Source organism: Pan troglodytes, chromosome 14 (genome assembly GCF_028858775.2).
Source record: "Pan troglodytes isolate AG18354 chromosome 14, NHGRI_mPanTro3-v2.0_pri, whole genome shotgun sequence".
NCBI classification, from domain to species: domain Eukaryota; kingdom Metazoa; phylum Chordata; class Mammalia; order Primates; family Hominidae; genus Pan; species Pan troglodytes.
This window is the reverse complement of record NC_072412.2, coordinates 57,259,272-57,278,465: the sequence shown is the minus strand read 5'-3', so window position 1 is coordinate 57,278,465 and position 19,194 is coordinate 57,259,272. Positions and strand designations below refer to the sequence as shown.

Here is a 19,194-nt window from a genome sequence, read left to right as displayed (position 1 = left end):
TCTTTGAAACCAACGAAAACAAAGACACAACATACCAGAATCTCTGGGACACACTCAAAGCAGTGTGTAGAGGGAAATTTATAGCACTAAATGCCCACAAGAGAAAGCAGGAAAGATCCAAAATTGACACCCTAACATCACAATTAAAAGAACTAGAAAAGCAAGAGCAAACACATTCAAAAGCTAGCAGAAGGCAAGAAATAACTAAAATCAGAGCAGAACTGAAGGAAATAGAGACACAAAAAACCCTTCAAAAAATTAATGAATCCAGGAGCTGGTTTTTTGAAAGGATCAACAAAATTGATAAACTGCTAGCAAGACTAATAAAGAAAAAAAGAGAGAAGAATCAAATAGATGCAATAAAAAATGATAAAGGGGATATCACCACCGATCCCACAGAAATACAAACTACCATCAGAGAATACTACAAACACCTCTACACGAATAAACTAGAAAATCTAGAAGAAATGGATAAATTCCTCGACACATACACCCTCACAAGACTAAACCAGGAAGAAGTTGAATCTCTGAATAGACCAATAACAGGCTCTGAAATTGTGGCAATAATCAATAGCTTACCAACCAAAAAGAATCCAGGACCATATGGATTCACAGCCGAATTCTACCAGCGGTACAAGGAGGAACTGGTACCATTCCTTCTGAAACTATTCCAATCAATAGAAAAAGAGGGAATCCTCCCTAATTCATTTTATGAGGCCAGCATCATCCTGATACCAAAGCCGGGCAGAGACACAACCAAAAAAGAGAATTTTAGACCAATATCCTTGATGAACATTGATGCAAAAATCCTCAATAAAATACCAGCAAACCGAATCCAGCAACACATCAAAAAGCTTATCCACCATGATCAAGTGGGCTTCATCCCTGGGATGCAAGGCTGGTTCAATATATGCAAATCAATAAATGTAATCCAGCATATAAACAGAACCAAAGACAAAAACCACATGATTATCTCAATAGATGCAGAAAAGGCCTTTGACAAAATTCAACAGCGCTTCATGCTAAAAACTCTCAATAAATTAGGTATTGATGGGACGTATCTCAAAATAATAAGAGCTATTTATGACAAACCTACAGCCAATATCATACTGAATGGGCAAAAACTGGAAGCATTCCCTTTGAAAACTGGCACAAGACAGGGATGCCCTCTCTCACCACTCCTATTCAACATAGTGTTGGAAGTTCTGGCCAGGGCAATTGGGCAGGAGAAGGAAATAAAGGGTATTTGATTAGGAAAAGAGGAAGTCAAATTGTCCCTGTTTGCAGATGACATGATTGTATATTTAGAAAACCCCATTGTCTCAGCCCAAAGTGTCCTTAAGCTGATAAGCAACTTCAGCAAAGTCTCAGGATACAAAATCAATGTACAAAAATCACAAGCATTCTTATACACCAATAACAGACAAACAGCCAAATCATGAGTGAACTCCCATTCACAATTGCTTCAAAGAGAATAAAATACCTAGGAATCCAACTTACAAGGGACGTGAAGGACCTCTTCAAGGAGAACTACAAACCACTGCTCAATGAAATAAAAGAGAATACAAACAAATGGAAGAACATTCCATCCTCATGGGTAGGAAGAATCAATATCATGAAAATGGCCATACTGCCCAAGGTCAAGCTACCAATGACTTTCTTCACAGAATTGGAAAAAACTACTTTAAAGTTAATATGGAACCAAAAAAGAGCCCGCATCGCCAAGACAATCCTAAGCCAAAAGAACAAAGCTGGAGGCATCACGCTACCTGACTTCAAACTATACTACAAGGCTACAGTAACCAAAACAGCATGGTACTGCTACCAAAACAGAGATATAGATCAATGGAACGGAACAGAGACCTCAGAAATAACGCCGCATATCTACAACTATCTGATCTTTGACAAACCTGACAAAAACAAGAAATCAGGAAAGGATTCCCTATTTAATAAATGGTGCTGGGAAAACTGGCTAGCCATAAGTAGAAAGCTGAAACTGGATCCCTTCCTTACACCTTATACAAAAATTAATTCAAGATGGATTAAAGACTTAAACGTTAGACCTAAAACCATAAAAACCCTAGAAGAAAACCTAGGCATTACCATTCAGGACATAGGCATGGGCAAGGACTTCATGTCTACAACACCAAAAGCAATGGCAACAAAAGCCAAAATTGACAAACGGGATCTAATTAAACTAAGGAGCTTCTGCACAGCAAAAGAAACTACCATCAGAGTGAACAGGCAACCTATAAAATGGGAGAAAATTTTCGCAACCTACTCATCTGACAAAGGGCTAATATCCAGAATCTACAATGAACTCAAACAAATTTACAAGAAAAAAACAAACAACCCCATCAAAAAGTGGGCGAAGGACATGAACAGACACTTCTCAAAAGAAGACATTTATGCAGCCAAAAAACACATGAAAAAATGCTCACCATCACTGGCCATCAGAGAAATGCAAATCAAAACCACAATGAGATACCATCTCACACCAGTTAGAATGGCAATCATTAAAAAGTCAGGAAACAACAGGTGCTGGAGAGGATGTGGAGAAATAGGAACACTTTTACACTGTTGGTGGGACTGTAAACTAGTTCAACCATTGTGGAAGTCAGTGTGGCGATTCCTCAGGGATCTAGAACTGGAAATACCATTTGCCCCAGCCATCCCATTACTGGGTATATACCCAAAGGACTATAAATCATGCTGCTATAAAGACACATGCACACGTATGTTTATTGCGGCATTATTCAGGATAGCAAAGACTTGGAACCAACCCAAATGTCCAACAATGATAGACTGGATTAAGAAAATGTGGCACATATACACCATGGAATACTATGCAGCCATAAAAAATGATGAGTTCACGTCCTTTGTAGGGACATGGATGAAATTGGAAATCATCATTCTCAGTAAACTATCGCAAGAACAAAAAACCAAACACCGCATATTCTCACTCATAGGTGGGAACTGAACAATGAGAACACATGGACACAGGAAGGGGAATATCACACTCTGGGGACTGTTGTGGGGTGGGGGGAGGGGGGAGGGATAGCACTGGGAGATATACCCAATGCTAGATGACAAGTTAATGGGTGCAGCGCACCAGCGTGGCACATGTATACATATGTAACTAACCTGCACAATGTGCACATGTACCCTAAAACTTAAAATATAATAATAAAAAATATATATATATCATGTTCTAAATCAAAATGGAAAAAATTTTTAAATATTAATTCATTAAAATAACAATAGCAAATGTATTACATGTTAATATAAATAACAATCTATAAAAAATAAGTATTTTTTCCAAAACAAAAAATTTAGTGAAAAGAGTGGCACTGTTTTCCATTTTAGCAAATCTCATTAATGCGTAGCTTAACAGAAGACAGATCCCCATCCTGCTTCTGCATACAATTTGCACATTTCTTAGAAAATGAGAGTGAAAAAGGCAAGTAACATCTTAGTATTATAATGAAAATAGCTTTCATCTCACAGATCAGTTTGAAAACTACTGGTTTCAGTGACTGACTTGATGTTAGGCTTTGCTTAATCTTCATTTCAGATTCTGCAAATGTGCCTACAGAGTTCAAAGATTATTCTTGTTTGTTTATAATTATGAAAAGAGGTTTCACTGGCTACCAAACAATGGGACATTGTTTCACCCAGGAACCCAGAGGGTACGTGCCTTTTTCCTCTCCGGTCAAATGCCTATGAGCCTAATCTTTTCTGACCACATGTATTTTAAAAAGTTGGGGGAAGGGATGCCTTAAATGCAAATCCCCCACTTAGGCTCCGAACTCCATAAGGAAACCCCATGTCACATTTCTAAGATGGGCATATGTCATACTACATGGAAGCGTCGGAAACAAGAAAACTAAAGATAACTGGGGTTTGTGCAACCACAGCAGCTGCTTGCCTCTCCAGATTCCACATATCACCTACAAAGAGACAAATTCAGGTTTACAAATTCTTCCTATAAATTCTTCCTCAAATTCAGGTTTACACATGTAACACACAAAACAAAGCAATTTCAAGGTTTCTCCACACATGAACTGTTTGGCTGCTGCCCCTCTAGTCTGCCTGGATGCTTCACGGTTTACCTGTCATCATCTTTTCTCATCAATGGTAACAGGTTTTTGTGCCCTCCCACCCCTGGTTCCCCAACACTGACTGCAAGTAACCATATGCAGTTGGCTTCTCAATAATATCCCTCCCAAGAGGATGGAAGGGAGAAAAGACACACAGGTTTGGATGTAACCACTTTCAAGACCGCCTCTGGCAAATTTCAGAATCTTAAGGACAGATGCTCTTGGAAGTTATTCAGTGAATGGGGAATATCCTGCTCATGGCCAAACTCTGAAGCCAGAACACTGATGTATCACACAAAGAAAGCTGCTAGCTAAAGTATTCTGTGTCCCCGCCACCCTTCAGTGAAAGAGGGTGTTGTACATTTTAAATAACATTTATACACAATAAAAATTCTGCTGTAATATTAAACAGCAAATGATATGAGATCAGTTTAGATAGTTTAGTTGCTGATATTTATTTTTAAAAAGGAAAAATAGCTCAAAACTTTTGAGAAAATTATTCTGAACAAAAAAGTTGCCTGCTGAAATTGAAAACTGCTTACACCTAACATCATAATATTTAGCCTAATGGTTATGAGGCTGACAATTACTGTTTCTCTACTCGGGAAAGCTGCTGGTGAAAGAAGTTTGGATCTTTGGTTGTTAAGTTTTGGATTTTGTGGAGTTTTAGAGTTTGTAAGGGGTCTTAGAGATTACCTAGCACAATGACTCATTTTTTAGATAGCGAAATGAAAGTCTAGAGATACTAAGGAAAAAGTCTCAGGGTCAGAGGCTTACTTGGTTGCATGTTGCATAGCCCACACTTAAAATGTGGATCTGTCTCTTGATTTTTTATCCACTGATCTTTTGACTCACACAAACCTCAAAGAGCCCCCTCAAAATGACATTAAAACTCAGGAGAGTATTTCATTGAATCTCTATGAGCAAAGAAAAAAACTACAGTGCAAATTCTGAAGTCACTACACTCTTCAGAAAATCCAGGTGACAACGCATTACAACGAACACAAAAGAAAAATAAGCAGAAAGCACCACACACCACTAATGCCTCCATCATGATCCCTGTTACCCAAGTCTGACACCTGGAAGCAGGACCAAATGGTTGGCCATGGACACCGGCTAATCAGAACAGACACTGGCTGCAGACAGCAGCTACTGTGTACTGACTGAACACAAGCTTGGTTGGGAGTTATTTTTGCCAACTACCCCTTCTCCCCACTCAATTTCTCCTACACATTTAGTCATCAGATCCTTACATCCTTCTTGAATCCAAGCCCCTTCCAATGCATTTCCAAGTAAACTACGTTTATCTTTGACAGTGACCTGCGCATCCCCATTTCCTAGCCTTTGATCTAGTGTCTCATTTCCCCAGTCGTCATCATTTTTCAAACCTATCCTTCTGAATGGTCTGCTTTCATATAATCACCTCAGGCAGGATGGAGCTTTCTGTTCTGAATTTCAAGAGACTCTAGCTCTTTTAGGCTATTGATCGCAGTCTGCATTAAATGAAAGCTATCAGTTATCAGATCATTTTATCTTTCTTTATAGATTTTAAGGAATGGAGTTCTGGTTTTCCTAACATGTCTCCCCAACACGTCCAGCATCGTTCCTAATATACAATATATGAGAGGTAATCAATAAATATTAAAAATAAAGAAATAATACTCCTTTTTTTTTTTTAGCTCAAGTCAGGATTTTCGTTGTACTATTATAAACACTCCTGCTGTGGGGCTTGTGTAGTGACTGTTACTCTGTCTTAAACACTCTTCCCAAGACAAATGCTGGACTCACTCCTCCAACCTTCAAGGCTTCTGCTCAGATGATATCTTCTTAATGAAGCCTAACCTACTGGCATCCATTCCCTCTACCTCACACTCACATTCCCAATCCCTCTTACTCTGTTCTATTTCTCCCCATAGCATGTATCACTTCTATGACCTTCTAACATATATAAATTATAATGTTATTTATAAAGAGATTAGTAAATGCAACATAAACAAGAGGAGGGGTTTTTCAGCAGGGGAGGGTATATTTTGATGTATCTCAAGTACCTAGAACACTGCCTGGCACATAGTAGGTGTTCAATATATATTTTAAAAATTGAATAAAAATGTTATTTTAAGTGTTAATTTACATAGTAGCTCTCTATTAATATACTTTTAAAATATATGAAAATATTAATACACAATATACTATAAAAATATTAAGTATAATTTTTTCAGTGATGGTTTTATATATATATATAAATAAGTGTGACATTATTAGTGTTTTCATTTAGATAGGCCATCAAAGAAAGATTCAACAATTTGCTCATCAATAGTAGGCTTGAAAGTAGGAACTAGATTTCTCAATTGGGGGTTCAATGTTACCCACAGTAATTTTGAATGAAAATATGTGCAATTACCAGACATTCAAATAATAAAAGAAAAAAAAAGAGAGGCTAATTGCTAAGCTATTACTTTTCCTAATCAATACTGAAAAATAGAACAGTACATACTTTTGACTCTAATCTCAGTAATAACCAATGCTTTACTTCTTGGGTTAATAGAAAACACAGTAATGTGTTGCTTTTTCAAGCTGTTTATAACCATGGTCTCCATACTAAAATGTTATAATTATCTCTTTTTCTATATTTAAATTCATATATTTTCAGTCCTGAACATTATTCAAACAAAAATATACATTTGGCAAGTAATGAACACCAAAAGAAAGCCAATATTACATGTAAAACCCAATCTTTTTTGTCAAAAATGGCACGCACAAGAAACTAGTTTAAAAACAATGAGTTTTTAAAATTATTGTTAAATCTGAGGTGGCAAATAATTGTGTAAAATACACTACTCTTTAACTTCAGATAAAATTAACCTTATCTAAAAGTAAATTAAAGTTCACCTACTGCTGAAATGAATATAATTTCTGCCATGAAAACAGTAATTACCACTTTCTGAGGGCTTACTGAGTGCCAAGACCTTCAAGGTACCTCATGTAATCCTCACAGCAACCCCATGAGGCACAGATCACCCTCAATCAACAGTGAGTAAACTGAGGAGTATGTGAAGTTAACCAACTTGTTCATGATGATCAAGCTAGAAGATGGAAGACCTGGGATACAGATACAGACCTTTATGGGAGCAAAGTTCATACCTCAACCACCACCACATCTGTCCTTGCTATATGAAGGCAAGGTATGTTAATCATTTCTCCCACAAACTCTGAGAAAGCTCTACCTGATAAAGGGAGGGAAGAGAATAAAACAATTGCTTCCCTATCAGAGTGTTGGGAAGAAAGGGCTTCTATAAAGATGACTAGATTATGAGAATGAAGGTGAAAGGAGAACGAACTTCTGGATGGAATCACAAAGGAAACTGGTTTGGCTTTTATTCACTCAAAAAATATTGCCATTCCAATTTGCACAGGGCTCTCTACTGGGTATTGGAAATGCCAATGCATACGTTTCCTGCCTCCAAGTTGCTCCGGCTAATGGAGATAAAGAAAACAATGAAATTAAGTGTTATTTACTAGACATGTTTAGGGACTACATTGACCCTTGAACCATGGATTTGAACTGCACAGATCAACTTATACATGGATTTTCTTCCACCTCTGCCACCCCTGAAACCAACCCCTCTTCTTCCTCAGCAGCCTACTCAACGTGAATAGGATGAGGATGAAGGCCTTTATGATGATCCACTTCCATCTAATGAAAACATACTTTTCCTTCCTTATGATTTTCTTAGTCACATTTTCTTTTCTTCAGCTTACTTTATTGTAAGACTATAGTATATAATAAATATAACATACAAAGTATGTGTTACTCGACTGTTTACGCTATCAGTAAGGCTTCCAGTCAACAGCAGGCTATTAGTAGTTAAGTTTTTGGGCAATCAAAAGTTATACTCAAATTCTCAACTGGAAGGGGAGGTGGGGTCAGTGCCCCTAACCCCCACATTGTTCAAAGGTCAACTGTATATACATCTTACTTAATACAAAATTATATAAATGAAATGTACATGTAATCTAATGATACACAAATACTAAAGTAGAAATTTGAACTAAGGGCTGTGAGAATTCTTACAAAGAGTCTTTCAACCCTGCTCTGTAGCTAAGGCAGGCTTCTCATAAGAATGGGTTTGGGGCTTAAAGCTAATTCTTGAAGGTAGAAGTTCCATAGAGGCGGCAGGAGGTCAGTGAAGGAGAACATCTATTTTTGGCAAAGGACTGCATGTACACAGGCATGGATGTCTGAATCAAAAAGTTTGAAGTTTGATGGGAAAGTTGTGACAGGTGAGACTGACCAAGTGGGGAGAATGAAGGGCTTGGAGCTTCATTTTTCTAAAAGTGATTGAGAGTCTATACACAGGGGAATGTGTATAGAACTTTGGATATCTGACGGCGGAGCAGCTGGAGAAACCTAGAGACAACAGGCAGTTTGACCAATCTAGGGCTTATTGCAACAATCCAAGTAAACCTGTAAGAGATGGAAATTTCAAAAGTACTCTTGGGAATAGACAAAGAAGGCCAGAGTCTGGAGACAGGTCTGAGCTAAGTCAGCAGGCCATGGGCACTGATACCGTGAGGTTAGAGGGAAAATGTGGGGCTTATTTCTGGTTGGAGTTACTCATTGATGCCATTTACTGAAGGAAGAGAGAAGAGCATATTTGGAGGGAAAGAGAATTATTTCTATTTAGAATATGCTAAACTGGAGTGCAGTCTCAGGCTCAGGAGAACAGAATGGGCCACAGTCTTGAGAACTGTAGGTATAGGATAATTAAGCCACAGATGCAGATCACCAAAAAAAGAGTAAGCAGCAGGAGGGCAGAACCTTCGGGAGCCTCACATCTAAGGCTCTAACAGAGAAAGAAGAACCAACAGAAAAATCTGGAGGTAACTCAGGGTTTACTAAACTTAAAAAAAAAAAAAAAACACCAAATACTCAACCATGATATGACTCAATCCACTAGAAGGCATCTTTTTGGCTCCTTTCTTTTTCTACCCGTAGCAATAGCTCTGGGCTGAAGAAGCTGCCCTAATGTTTTGACTTCTCTCCAATCCAGGAAACAAGCTGGACTTGCATGATTGCTGCAGATGGAAAAGCTCTTCTGTTCTTTGTGCCAATATGGTTAGAAGTCTTTTTGCAACCGTGAAATTTGTTTCAATGAGCTTAAGGTCTAATACTGATGGTTGTCTTCCTACACTAAATGAGTATGTATTTATAAAAATGTAAAACATTCACTGGTAACTGAGAGAAGAGCTATTCCTCTATCTGTAATGAGGTGAAGCTGCAGGAGAGTGAGGTGTGGAGCCTGCATTCAAGGCTTAGTGTAGGAGGAGCAATAAATAAACATGGAAGGGCACACATCTTGGAAAGAAAAACTACTCAGGTTTCCACCAACCTGGGTCACTGTAGCATCCAACTGCAGCCAAGCAAAGACATACAAGCCCAGCATTTAACCCCAGCACTAAACCCCAGAGACTAGGACATACCTAATACCACTCCCCTCTCTGCTAATGTAAGCATCTAGCCAGCAAGGGGGAAGGCTTTTGCCAAGACTGCCTCAGATCACACAGTAGGTGGAGCAACACCAGGTGACAGCAGTTCTACAACCACAGGGGCTATAAAAGAATGAGTGCTTCCTTCATGCATTTTTGGCTCTTGTGAGTTCCCAAGCTTTACAGCAAAAGAATAAATGTCAGATGATTCCCTGGAAGATATATTTCATGACTCTGCTGTTGTCAAGGTACTCTTGAAAGGAATGCCTTCCAAGGTGAGTAACAGTAAAATGCCACACACCAGCCCATCTGGGCTTGAAACCTTGCAATACAAATGACAGTGACATGGGAACCATGGTTCACCTCTAGTTTGTATAAAAGATGAACTCAAAGTAAAAATCAGCAAAATATTTGTGTATACAGAGAATATTTTCAAATGTGTAGATGGAAATGGTTAAGAAAAGAATTTTGATACCAACAGGACTGATTCCTATCGTTGATTTTTAAAGTTGTAGGACCACAGATGGCTCTCTGGACATTGGTCTATCAAATCCAAATTCCTAAAACAATAGAAAGCAATTTAACCCTTAATGGCTTGCAATTTTTCCTTATTCCATACTCTCTATCCACGAAAATAAGGGAGTCACTTGTGATGACAAATTTGCTACATCTTCTCCAGTCACCCATTCAGAGCATCTTCAGTACTCTGTACACCTCTCCAAGCCCAACCCCTTTTCTTGAGGACGATGAAGATTAAAATGGCAACAACTTGGATAAGAAACTCCTTTGCAGAAAAAAGAGTGTCCATGTCAGAAGACAGCCCATGTTTTGCAAATCACTGGTAAATTCCTGTGATGCAACAGCAAAGACTAAAGATGGGACCAGAAATAAGTTGAATCGTCCTAAGGAATATGCCATGACTAAGACATTTCCTCCCCTTGGAACTGGCCCACTAAATGCTCATGACATAGACTTTAGCCAAGGCTTCCTGGTTACTGCAAATGGAGGATGCTGCTACTGATGATGATGATAATGACACTGACAGGAGTTAATATTTATGGAGCATTTGATACATACAGGGACTGTTCTAAGAACTTTCCATGTATATATCAGATAGTCCTAATAACAACCCTATAAAATTGGTACAACTATTACTCCCATTTTACAGATAAGGAAACTGAGACACAGAGAGTAAAGCAACCTGCCCAATGTGACACAACTTGAGGGGGGTAGAGGCAGTCTGATACCAGGGCTTGTGCTCCGAACCTCTCTGTAATATCAACTCAATAAACTATATTCATTCATTTACTCGCTCATTAATTCAGTCTATAAATATTTACAAAGCACTTAAAATTCATGGACATTGTACTGGGTGCCAGACTGTAACAGAGTCAAGTACACACAGTCCCTGCTTTGCAGAGGTTATGCTGAATATATGCCATTAATAAAATAATTACATCAGTTATTATTCCAGGGGAGATAGATTATTTAGATATAAGGTTCCTAGGACAAAGGGAAAGTAACTTGGAACATAATACCCTCATCAGTTCCCAGCCATTGCCTTTCTGAAGTGTACATGTGCTGTGTTGATGTGGCCAAGGTAACTCCTGTAGATAGTGCATAAATGATTTCAATCCACCACTCACTCTACTGAATCTCTTCAGTACCTAATTCAAAACACAGAGCAATCTGGGTGCTCCTACGGGTATTCACACTACAGAACTGGTCTAAAAGTCGATTCAAGAGGGCCTTTGAAAATTCACAATTGAAATTGTGAGGCTGAGGTGGGAGGATCCCGTGAGCCTAGGAATTCAAGACCAGTCCAGGCAACATAGTGAGACCCCATCTACGAAAAAAGCCAAAACATTAGCCAGGTATGGTGGTGCACATCTGTAGTCCCAGCTACTTGGAAGTCAGAGGCAGGCGGATCACTTGAGCCCAGGTCTTTGAGGCTATAGTGAGCTATGATCACGCTGCTGCACTCCAGCCTGGGCAACAAAGCAAAACCCTGTTTCTAAAACAAACAAATAAACATCCATGAAATGAGCCAAGCATGGTGGTGCACACTTTCAGTCCTATCTACTCCAGAGGCTGAGGTGGGAAGATTACTTGAGTCCAGGAGCTCAAGGCTGCAGTGAGCTATTACAGCACCACTGCTCTTTGGCGTGGGCAACAGAGCGAGACTCCATGTTTTGTTTTGTTTTTTTAAAGGAGTCCATGTGAAGACATAGAGACATAGAAAGGAAGGCAATGTGAAGATGCAGGCAAGAACTGGAGAGACACATTCACAAGCCACGGAATGCCAAGGATTGCTAGCAACCACCAGAAGCTAGGAAAAAGCAAGGAGGAATGCTCTACAGCTTTCAGAAGGAGCATGGCCCTCCTGACACCCTGATTTCAGACTTCCAGGCTCCAGAACCATGAGAGAAAAACTGCTGTTTGGTACTTTTATGGCAGCCCTAGGAAACTAACTTACTACATAACCCACATGAACTAACAGTAATGTATACTGTAAGAGTATAATAATCACAATCACAAGAACTACCAAAACAACAATAAATCCATACACAATGTCAGTTATTTTTAGACAATAATCACTATTCTGAGTGCTAACCATTTATAGATCAATCCTCTCATCCCAATCAAACTTCCCATAATACACACATGAGATTAATCTTCAGAGAATAGAGATTTTACCATTTTAAGGCCTTTTTCAAAAAATCTTCAATGACCATGCATTTATCTTAGCAAGATATTAATAAAAACTGTGGCTCCCCGTAAGTTTTGATGGAAAAGAAAATAAGTATTTATAAAGATATATATATCTCTCTCCACCCTATACTATCCTATAGCAATTACTCAGGGTTGGTGAAAATTAGTTTAATGGAAATGCTTTACTTCTGTGTTGACATTTCCTCACCAGTCAATTATCCCCTTTAAATATGGTATGAAGTCTTGGAGTGGGATGGGGAGAATCTTCCATGTTATGATCCAGTACCTTTACATTACATAATGCTTACTACTCATCCTGAATCAAGGCTTTCACATTATTTCATTAATTCTCTACCAAATTAGTTTATATCTCTCCAAACATCTTTGGTCCTTTGGTACCTCCATGGTTTGGGTGTTTTTTTTCCCCCACTCCATTAATTTTGTCTGAAATATGTTACTTTCCTATCTTTAGCTAATCCAATCCTAGCCAGTCTTCTAAATCCAGTTCATATCCAGGGAGCTGTCCTAGGCCATTATCTCCCACTGTCTTCTGACCTCACTGCTTTGCCAACATCACACTCATTGGTGTACCGGTACTTCTGCTATTATTTGTTTACTTTGTGTTACTTATTTCATAATTTCATTTTTCATAAAAATGAAAAATGTCTCCCTAACTGAATTATAAAGTCTTTGAGACCAGAAGCCACACTATGTTAGAATTGAGCATAATCTTTTGTACAGAGTTGATATTTAAATATTTGTTAGTTGGCTAGAATACATGAGACATAAAAATGCAAAGTTTAAAGTTCCACTTCAGCATGAATAGCAGTTAGCACAATCTGACTAACTTCTCTCAATATTAAAACAGAAGACATTACTGAAAAAGGTCAAGACAAATTAAACTATTGGCATAAATTTTTCCCCTACAGAAGGTCATTCTATTTTGAAAAACATTTTGAATGGTAATAGAATTGTACAAATAAACTATCTCAGAATTTAAGCAAGTGCTTATTATAATCAGCTATATTAAATAATAATAGTGTTTATACTTTAGTCAATAAACTAACAAATTATTCATTGAGTTCCCAATTTGTAAAAGGAGCCACAATAAGATCTACCAGAGGAGAGATGAATAAAGGACTGGCCAACTCTTCAACACCCAACGGTTTAATGGAAGAGACAGACTTTTCAACAGTGCGCAAAGCAAAAGTTAAATACACAATACAACATAGCTAACCTACTGAGTACCGTGTGTGACTAATTTCAATTGGTAGAGCTCAGGAATCATCTGCCAAAAATAAAAATACAAACAAAAAGATAACATTTTAATGAGGTGAGGAAGATAATTAAAACTTTATAGACCAAGATGGCAGAGCAGAATTCTGAGCTATATGATTAGAAAAGAGCAAAAGGTATAGGTAGGAAAATTTACTCTCACCTCATTATCTTTACCTTCTCTCAGTAGATGACCTCGCCTGCTAACTCACAGGAAAAAATAAAAGGCATTCCTCTCCTATATCGCAAAACTGAATGACATTTCTCTCTCCTTTCCTGCTCTCTCAACTGTCCCCATTCTTTCCCACAGCTAACTTTTCCAAATTGTTCAGGACCCTCTTGCTGCTTGTCTCCTACCAGATCTTGCTCCAGTACTCACGCTCTCTCTCCTGCTCTTTGTGGCCACATTTTTTGAAAGAATGGTCTCTACGTCTTATTTCTACTTCATCTCTAATTCACTACTCAGCTGCCTAAGTTTAACTGTCTATCTTACACAATGTGTTCTTTTTATTCAGTAAAATAAAGTGAAATAATGATGTTACTTTCTGATTTCACACTTTCTTAGTTTTAAAATAAGTTAACCACTATTTCTTCTTAAAATTTATTTGCTATAACCAGGAAACAGAATATATAGTCTCTGACTAGGATTTCTCGTGTCTAAAAAGTAAATTATTAAAACAGCTGAGACTAAGGATTTTCAGTAAAGAGCCTGTTATTGCAGTGATCAATGTGAATCCTGAACCTTAAACATGCTGTTCTCTCAATGTATCTTTCCCTAACATAGAACTCTTTCTAATTCCATAGATGAGAAGAGGTAGGGTATGCAATTCATCTTCCTCAACAATACAAAGGAGGTACTTTTAAGGAAATTATTTCATATAAGCCAGGGTCCTGAATCTTTTTCAGAAGACTGGAGTAAGTTAAGGTTTGATGTCTCAACCCTGTACTGACATACTTGGAAAGATGGACCCTGACTGATGCTTTGCTTCCCTGGCAGTTTCATTTACTAAAAGAATAATGGCTAAGATGGTTTCGCCTCTTATATACAATAAGTAGCTAGAATTCTCCATAACTTACTTTGCTCATCTTTCTTGCCTTCAAAGCCAAATTTATCAGTATCCATTAACCACCTACATTAACTTCAAAAGTGCAACAAACCACTCCTATGTTATGTAAACCTAAGTTTTTCCATGGACAGTGAGCGTTACGCAAACTATCCTATAACTGTTGGGAAATGGAAGGATCTCAGTTCATCTTTTCATATTTCCTTTGTAATGAACACTTCAGAAGTCCACTGAATAATGATCTCCCTTTATCTTTTAAAAATAAATTTATCTCATACGCACACCTCCTTTTAAAAATGGCTCTCCTCAAAGTAGACAACTTTGTATCATAAACTTCTATCTACCTAAGAAACAGAGTTTACAGATCTACCAAATGTATTGGATATTACAGAAATTTCATAAATACTTGTCACTAGGCTGATTTATATTTAACAATATTGTTAATGGTCCCAGAAAGGACACCAAGCAAATGTTTTGACTAAAGATCAAAGACAAAACTTTAGGCCCACTAACATTTGTAGGGGCTGGGGCAAGATTACAAATGGAGGCCCACATTCCATGTTTACATGTTTAAAAGTTACAAGTCCAGTTGAACTATTAAATAAAATATGGTCTCATCCTCCAATCTTGACAAATACACCCTTCACCAGCTGGAGGTACAGGTTCAAATTTAGAATTCTTAGTCTCCTTTAAGTTCCACGCCATATTGTGGTGACACGGGGGGCCAGCCCACTCCCCTTCTCTTTCTATTCCCAGTTTTGTCAAGACCTTGAGGGGCCCTGCACTCAAGGGTGGACATCCTGTCTACCGCAAACTGCTACCTCTTTGCCACCTCTCAGGCCTAAGAGCATACTCACTGGTTTTATCTTTCTAAGGACACATCTAGGAAAAAGGTCAGTGAAGACTCTGGAAGCAGGTTCTGAGCAGTTTGGGGCAGGAAATTCCAGGGTCTTGGTAGTGGGAGGATGGAGTGGGAGAGAGGGAGGACTTGGGCTGATCACATACATCCCCTTGAGCCCTCAGATCCTCCACCCTGTGGGGAAGTGTGAGCAGAGCAGGGCCTTCTAATTCATAGGTTCTGAAGCAGGGCTTCTCTTGCCCAGGACTAAAGGCAACGCTGGATAATTTACCAAATGGAGAATTTACTAGATCAGTCTTGTTATTAGTTAATATACTAGTTGAAACTTAGTATGTAGAAAGATTAAGTAGGTAAATAAAAGCCAAAATTCCAATCTTTAATCACTTCAGTTCCCCCAACATCTATAATCAAAGGGTCTAATATTTATGTGGATCTATCTACGGACTAAATCTAGATTCTGTGCTTTTTTTCACAAATTCATACAAATTTACAGAATTCTATTCAGATGCTAAAGGGAGCTGGAAAAAACAAGAAGCAGAAGGAACAAAGAAAGAACACAGAGTATCAAAGACAGGATCAGACATGCAGACATAAGGGAAAGCATTTTCCTCCTGTTCTGTTGCTTATGTGGCAAAGCTTAAGGCACCATGATTAACCATCTGATTAAAGCCACCAGTATCACAGCTTGCTCTCACTAATGCAGATTCATGCAGTTTACTCATTGGCCTCCGATTGCCCCCATCCTAGCCACTCTGTATAGGGTAGGTCAAGCTGAACCTTGTCAGCATTTAAGTGGATACTGATGATAGCTCTCCCTACATTAGAATCTCTTACCTCGCCATAATTTGCTACGCTACAATTTTCATTCTACTTAGCAAGAAAATTATTCTGTTAACTTGAAAAAACTAATAAATACATATACATACTCCATAGGAAGGGAAGTATTTCAACTGGAAATCTTATTTATGTGTACTTACTGAGATTGTACCATTGTCTAGACCTATGGACAGTCTTCTTGTTTCCGGGTTAAAAGACATGCATGAACATGGAGCTGAAAGAAATGAACATGTTGATGAAATTAACAAAACCATGATTCTCATCGACTCAGGAGTGCCTAACTAGCTAAAAGTGTGGGGCTGTACTTTCCCCACTATCTCCTGGAAAACATTTCATTTAACATCCACTCACCAAAAAATAAAAACAGTAATTTTACAGCCACCCCATAGTTGTTCAGTTATCCTTTTAATGAATATAACAAATAAGATATTCTCAAACTGGGCAAGTTCCAAGGGTCTTGGTCTTGGCTGGTTCTGTCAGTATGGACTCTAAATTTGCTTAACTAGATTAACAATACTTTGTGCTGTGTAACGTTTCTGTTACCACTCTCTCTGTACCACTCCAATTCCATCTTAAATAGAAATAACCTATCCTTTCTGAACTAGACAAACAAAAGAAAGATCTTATTATCCCTCCACCCTCCCCACCCACATACAGACACATACACACAGGAGTCTAGAAGTCTATTTTTTGATTCAGAATTGATTCGGGGCGTGTGAATTAACAGGAGTTTTTTGCTTTTGGCCTTTGGGGGTGTGCTGGAGTCTGCTGATTGAAAATGACAGAGGAGGATTTGTCTCAATCTAAAAAAGAACCAACTCATCATAGGGCTTGGCACTGTAGGAAAGAAACCAGGTGAGTCAGTACACCCAGGCCTGGACTGGGTCTCCCTGTTCCGCAGGACTGACGGCCTGAGTACACCCGAGCCTAAGCAAATTAAGTATGCTTGGAAGCCACGTGTGGTCAACAAGTGCTTACTAAACAGTCAGCTCCCAGGCCCCTGCCTTCTCTACCTGTGCTTGCTCCTAACTGCTCCCACTAAATAGGGGGTCTTTTGACAATTTACCCAATACTGAAATATTTAATAGTTGTTCTAAAGAGCCCAGCACAGTTTTTATATGTCTCCCTTCATATTCACAGAAGCCATGTAGATCATGAACTACCTATTATCATAATCACAATCAGCATCAAATATTTTTTATTCCTACTTTTCACAGGTATGATTAGATGTTTTACCCAAGGTCACATAGGAAACACTGGAGAAGGTTCAAAGACATCATTCAAACACACAGTCCCATTTTCAAACAACCAACTTAAGATTATTTTTAAACTAAAAAAGAATTTCAAGTTCTACTGACAGCCACTAAGTGAACATATCACTTAGTAACATATTTTTCATTCTTTATAAAAGGGCCCTGAATAAAACAACAAAAAGACCTTCTAAACTGCATACTTTTTTTCTAATTTTCTATCATGATATATTCAGAAAATAAAAACTAGTAGAATTTCCCCCAAAAACTTCCACCTGTATAACAGACTATCTTCTTTCTACTTAGCTACAAAATAAAACCTGATTCCCAAGAGTACACTCCTGAAAACAGCAATCAAATGATATTTAATGCACTGCCCTAAGAAAGTCAGTTTTATTGCCCTTGACCAGTAAACTATGTTGGCACAATTTCTATACAATATTAAGATGCCGGGTCTCATAATCCCATAACGTGTGCAGAATTAGAATCTAATAATCTCATGGAAAATTGTTAGCTGAAAAAAAATCTAAAGAAAAAATATACTGTGATTACAATTGTGTAAAGTACATACACACATAAGTACAGGATACATGGAAAAATTATTCTTGTGTTCAAATGACAAGATTATTTCTATAACACTGTCTTGACTCTTATTTTGCCATTCCTGTTAAAATGAATTTTAAATATCTCACAATTTATGAAGATGTAAGTATGAGCATATGAAGCAAAACTCGATTGCAGCCTCAAGGGGCTAGCCAGGAACAACCTTATCATTTAGCTGCCCACTTGACCATCTAAAAGTATTTCCTGTGTGATTTCCTCCAAAGTCCATATCCGGTTATGCTATAATTAGAAAACCCACTGAAATTTGAATGTGATTTAAAATACTTTTTTACAACACTGCATAGGCTACTCTTAAATCTTCATTGCCATTCCCTTATTCCTTGTTTTTTCCCCAATTTCCTATATTTCTTGTTATTCTTTCAAGAAAAATTTAGAATCCTTACTATGTTCAAGGCATGTCCTACAATGATATATAAGGTATTACTGCTGCCATCATGGAATTAAAAGAATTTATAGATTGTGAAACCAAAGGTACATAGGAACTGTAAGACAATTTCACCCTATTGGTTCAAATCATTTTATGCGTAGTAAGAAACACCACCATATTTCAAAGTAAAGAACCGTTCCTATAATAAATGAATTCAGCAAAGTTTCAGAATACAAAATTAATGCACACAAATCAGTAGCTCTGCTATACATCAACAGTGACCAAGCTGAGAATCAAATCAAGAACTCAACTCCTTTTACAGTAGCTGCAGAAAAATAAAATAACATACTTGGGATACCTAAACCAGGAGGTGAAAGACCTCTACAAAGAAAACTACAAACACTGCTGAAAGAAATCACAGATGACACAAACAAATGGAAACATATCCCATGCTCATGGATGGGTAGAATCAATATTGTGAAAATGACCATACTGCCAAAAGCAATCTACAAATTCAAGGCAATTCCCATCAAAATAGCACCATCATTCTTCATAGAACTAGAAAAAACAACCCTAAAACCTATATGGAACCAAAAAAGAGCCCACATAGCCAAAGCAA

The 19,194-nt window shown here is 38.0% G+C and overlaps 1 protein-coding gene across 6 annotated transcripts in view; it reads right to left on the bottom strand.

Moving 5' to 3' along the window:
• The window catches only part of WDFY2 (WD repeat and FYVE domain containing 2), a 180,587-nt gene that overhangs the window by 73,008 nt on the left and 88,385 nt on the right, over positions 1 to 19,194 (bottom strand). For 5 of the 6 annotated variants that reach the window (XM_054664800.2, XM_063791867.1, XM_009426927.5 and 2 more), the window contains 1 exon segment: positions 16,475 to 16,548. The exons of the other annotated variant lie outside the window; for it this stretch is intronic. In XM_054664800.2, coding sequence (XP_054520775.1) covers positions 16,475 to 16,548 — 74 coding nt within the window. 6 annotated transcript variants of the gene reach the window in all.